This window comes from Gnatocerus cornutus, chromosome 7 (assembly GCF_029298725.1).
Source record: "Gnatocerus cornutus isolate USDA-ARS CGAHR chromosome 7, icGnaCorn1.1, whole genome shotgun sequence".
Classification (NCBI taxonomy): domain Eukaryota; kingdom Metazoa; phylum Arthropoda; class Insecta; order Coleoptera; family Tenebrionidae; genus Gnatocerus; species Gnatocerus cornutus.
Genome location: NC_142239.1, coordinates 1903821 through 1909190, shown reverse-complemented (window position 1 = coordinate 1909190; position 5370 = coordinate 1903821). Strand labels below are relative to the sequence as shown.

The 5370-nt window shown below is 34.2% G+C and overlaps 1 protein-coding gene across 1 annotated transcript; it reads right to left on the bottom strand.

Annotated features, from left to right (window-relative positions):
- Nucleotides 1–3895: 3895 nt before the first annotated feature.
- On the bottom strand, nt 3896–4963 carry LOC148170640 (uncharacterized). Its single transcript, XM_088041796.1, has 3 exons — nt 4535–4963; nt 4294–4479; nt 3896–4240 (listed from the first exon to the last, which is right to left on the bottom strand). The coding sequence occupies exons 1-3, from the start codon at nt 4733–4735 to the stop codon at nt 3911–3913; spliced, it is 717 nt and encodes a 238-aa protein (XP_087897922.1). The 5' UTR covers nt 4736–4963; the 3' UTR covers nt 3896–3910.
- Nucleotides 4964–5370: the final 407 nt, after the last annotated feature.

The following is a 5370-nucleotide window of genomic DNA, read 5'->3' as shown; positions in this document are numbered from 1 at the left end:
TTACCTGACACATGAGTTTTTGGGCCTTTTTTACTTTGTTGTTTTCTGTGATTTAAAAATTAACTCTTTATAATAATACATCCCGATAATCAATAAAAATAGTTCCCTAATTCATTTTTAACAATTTTAACATTTTAAATTATCATAGTTTCTATATTGGTTAATATTTTTTAAGTCAGAACCACACAGGAAAAACAAAATTGTCGTTTAATGTTATTATGCAAAAAACTATTTTTTAAAAACCTGTATCCACTTGTGTCTTTAATTGTACGAATTTTACATAAAAATCCTCATCTCTAATAAGCTACCTGCTACCGGTGGATTTTACACTTAACCAATAACACAATTTGCTTTCAAAAATGTTTTGCTTTAAAAAATCCCGAGATTATAACACCATAATTTCCATTTCAAGAAAATATTGCAAATCCCTAAACTCCAATCATCCAAAAGCAATTAAAAACGAATTTGAGTTTCTTAGCTTACCTACTTAGAAAAAGACATTTAGAGGGCGATAGCCCCACTTCTTTATCCCACTACAACAACAAATAAAGGGATGAAAGCCCTATGTATAAATATCTTGATAAAAAATATTTAAATTCTTTCAGTCTGTGAACACTTGTGTTTTTGACTGTGCTCGACTTCTGAATCAATTTACTTTTCAAAATCTCTTTAGTGAGTTTTGTTGTTCAAAGTAGGTGAGTTGCTTGTATCAGAATTGCTGTTTATTACAGATATAGAGAGTGTTTATAGTTGCTGGCAAATTTTTGTTTTTTAGATTAGATTATTATTTGCTTTTAATTATTTTATTTTACAATGGCGAACGGTTCAATAAATCATGTAAGCACATCAGTTAAACGAAAAAGTAGAAAGCAAATTGCGAAGCGGTTATGGAAAAATGTTAGAAAGAGTTCCAAAAGTGAAAATGTAAATAGCGGTTTTGAGTCAGAGTTATCGGACGATGTCTTTGAAATAGAAAATGTTTCCAATAATACAAATTTTTCTCTCAGTGGTCGTAGAATTGTAGATATAAATCATTTGTTTAATACTATAAAAAATTTAAAACACGATCAATTTAATTGCAATTTTCAGAACTTTGATATAATTGCGGAAAAACGAATAGGTTTAAAAAGTATATTTACGTATAAGTGTAACATGTGTAGAATTGTAGATACTTTCAGTTCAGAACCAGAAAATGCTAGATGTGAAATTAACACTTACTAAATCTTGAGCAGGCTCTCTCGCTTCGATAGTTGAGAGGTCCGAGTTTTTCGCTTTGGGCGCTTCTCCTCCGAACCGGAAAGATCGAGGCGTTTTTTGGCTCGATTTTCGGATAGAGGACCCTTTCCCCCAACTAATGCGCGAGGTTTCGAGTCTTTGGGCGCTTCGGGGGCCGTTTTCTCGATTTTTAAAAAACCTTTGGTCTTTTGACGATTGACATTTCAACTTCATGTTGGTGGCGCTACTGTCATATGTTTACGTTTTCACCGGTTTTCTGCTTGAAGGTGTTGTTATGTCATGTGCAACTGGTTTTGGGTATTCTCGACACTTTTCACGATCCGCCGCGCCCCTGGACACCTTACACGCGCACATTTTCGCTCTCCAAAGGGCACGATTTGCAAAAACTAAAAAACCGTTTTTTTCGTCCGACGATTGACATTGACATTTCGATGCACGTCGTTGGCGGCGCTGGTGTAGTGCTTCGGCCAATGAGCTTTCGCCACGTTCACTGGATCGAAAACCCATCGCATTAAAGAAAAAATTCGATCCAGTGACAGTTGGCATTGCTCAAATTTTGTGTTTTACGTGCTGCCTATGCAATTTTAACTCGAAACGACGTTTTGTGAGGTTAAAACGCCTAATAACTGTGTGGTTTCAAGTAGCAAAAAAACATGGGGGATCTTTAAATATCAACAACAAAATGAAAATTTGAACAGCTTTTACTGAAGTGAACCGGACACGTATTGAGAAGAGAAGGGCAAATAGAAATGGACGAATGAAACGAAAGGCAACAAACATGAAAATCTACGTTTTTGAGGTTAAGAGCCCCCTTTCCAGCAGAACAGACAGATGCGATTCCCCCATTACAATTTTTTATTCATCGACAGTCAAGATGTGAGGTTATCTTAATTGCCCATGTTTCTGCTGGCACCGATGAAACGACCAACTCACGCTCTAAGGTTGGCAACACTGAGGGTGCAATTCTTGAAACCATGGGAATAATTTCCAATGGGAATTTCCAAAAAATTCCCACAAAAAATTGAAAATCGTATTCTTGAAATTCGTATGGGAATGTTTTCCCACGAATTTTGTGGGAAAATTTTCACATGCTATTTGCCCATGTGAAATTAGATTCCAATGACATTTTGACATAAATGTGCAAAAATGGACGAGTTTATGCACCTTCAAATTGTGCGTGCAGCAGTGGAAAGACCCCCACGAACTGTTTTAAAAGCAGCAAATCCATTTGAAGAGTTAAGTAATAAACTTTTTATAAAATTATTTAGATTAACAAAAAATATGGTGCGGGAGCTCACCCTTATGCTCGATCAGTACCTGACAGGTCCTACAAGAGCTTCTAGCTTGTCGAAAGAAACCAAAGTATGTTATATACTAATTGATACGCTTGTTAATAAATTATTTTATTAGGTTTTAGTAGCCCTTCGATTTTTTGCGTCTGGTAGTTATCAGATAGATGTAGGCTATAATTTCTTCGTTGGGGTCAGTCAAGCTTCCGTCTCTAGATGCATTGAGGAAGTAACAAATGCATTAAATGAAGAATATATACAAAACCAGTGGATAAAATTTCCAAGGACAATAGAAGAATTAACTCATAAGAGACGAGAGTAAATAATAAATGAGCAATGATTAATTAATATACAATTTCATGTTCTCTTAAGGTTTTATAGAAAATATGATTTTCCGGGGGTCATAGGTTGCATAGATTGTACACATGTTGCAATATTTCCTCCACCGTTAAACCATGAGCACTTTCCAGGTCAGGTCAGGTCAGTATATATGTAAATCGTAAGAACTACCATTCTTTAAATGTTCAGTTGGTAAGTATCAGTATTTTTATACTTCTTGATTCATTTCAAGCAGGTACCTAATTGATTATGTTTAAATTGTAAGTGTGAAATGCTAATATAAAAAAAAAAATTTGTTAACAGATTTGTGATGCTGATTTACGAATTTTAAATGCAAACGCTAGATTCCCGGGAAGTACTCATGATGCATATATTTGGAGTCAATCGAACGTTCAAAATGCAATGCGTGTTTTAAATCAGACTCATCCTGATTATTTCTTGTTAGGTAAAAATTACAAATAATTAAAATTTAACTTACACTAAATATAAATTTAAATTAATTAATTTTTTAAGGGGATTCTGGGTATCCATTAAGAAAATGGTTGCTTACTCCTGTTAGAGATGCTCTGCCAGGATCACCAGAAGAGAGGTATAATACAACTTTTACCAGAACCAGATGCACAATTGAAAGGTGTAATGCAGTGTTAAAGACACGATTTAGATGTCTTCTAAAGCATCGTGTTTTGCATTATACGCCAACAAAATGCTCAAAAATTATTAATGCATGTTGTGTTCTTCACAACATGTGTGTGGCTAATAATCTACCAGTTCCTGATCCAGAAGATAGAGACGATGAATTGGATTTTGGAATGCTAATAAATGAACATGAAATTTACGAAGAAGAAAATGATAGAATACAAAACGTGGAATTAAATGATGGAAGAAGACTGCAACGAAAAATCATTAGAAATTATTTTGCTCGTTAATTAAAGAGGTTTTTTGAAGCAATTTTATTTTTAAAACACATTTTAACACAATTTAACAATATTTACAACATTGAAATGCCTCTGAAAAATTCATATCAACCCAAGAAGATCTAAATTAACTTACTTCTTATCTACTAAAAAACATTTTATTTCTTTTAAACTATTTGAGATCTCTTCTTGAGTTGATATAAATTTTTCAAAAAGAACCAATTTTTTCGAATAGTAATCTTTTTTTAATTCTAATTTCTGCTTTGCAATATCAGTAAATGACTGCTCAGTTTCCATTAGTTTTTGTTTTTTCCTGCTTCGACTGATTTCTTTTACATCCTTTAAAAGTTCTGTGTTTACACTGCCCTCGGTTATTAAATCCACTTTTTGATTACTTTTTTCCGAATTGTTCTCTTCTTGATTACTTTCTTGATTTTGATCAAGCAGTATTTCATCGAAATTCTAAAAAAATTTAGATTAATTTAGAAATTTTTGTCCTCAAAACAATTGCTTACAAAGCTTATTCCCTGGTCTTTGATTTGAGGGTCTCCTGTTATAGAATGTTCTGAAAGTAATCCCAGCACAAGTTCTTCCTCTTTGTTGAAGACAATTGGACATAACGGACCGCCTCCAGTTCCAGTGGAATGTCTTTTACAGTCTCCCTGTTTTTTTTTAACATTTTTTTTAATGTCTTGCCAGGACTACAAATTTATAAAATTTATAAGAGCATTAGTTACAAGCTAACATTGTACTTACACGTCTCCAATGTTTCCAATCTTTCTGTGCTCCCGGAATTTCGTTTAGCTTTCTTGCAATTTCAGTCCATTTTAATTGAGCTTGTTTAGCAGTAAATTGCACATTGATCATACCTTTATAGAGCTCGGGTTCATTGAGCATTTGCTCAATTAAAAATTGCTTTTGTTTGGCTGAAATGTGGCCGTTGCGCATTTCAGACATGATGATTTCACCTTTTGCTAGTTTCACTCTCACTATTTTACGCAGTTTACGGTGTACAAAGTTTGAAAAACGCGAGCGTTGCTATAGTAACAAACAAATTTTGCATTTCCAATGGAAAAGTGATTCCCATGCCGTCAAGAATACCAAAGTGTGCAATATACAAATCCCATGGGAATTTGAGGTGGGGAAATTTTTCCAATGGGAACTATTTCCCATAATTTCAAGAATTGACTCCTGAGTGTGTTTCACGTGGTGCCTAAGCAAATCGAACTTGAAATGTCATTTTTTGTGAGGTTATGAGGTTGCGTTTTTTTTCTTTGCCATTAATTAGGCCATTATCTAATCCTTAACGATCTTTTCGCATCAAAATTTCCTTCCATTATTTGCAATTCTGGGATTGGTGGAGGTACCGCAGATTGTGACGACCAAACAAAAAAGATCATCGGGTGGTTGATGAAAGAGCCTTGAAAGACAACGGAACAATAGTTGTAACAAGCTGTTGTAAGTGAGGTATTTTCTTTCACATTATTTATGCTGTCATTCTGAAGTCAAACTTTTTTCCCATCAGAAACACCGCACTGCGTGGTTTCAATGACGAACAACATTTTTGATGATATTTTATGCGTCACAAACTC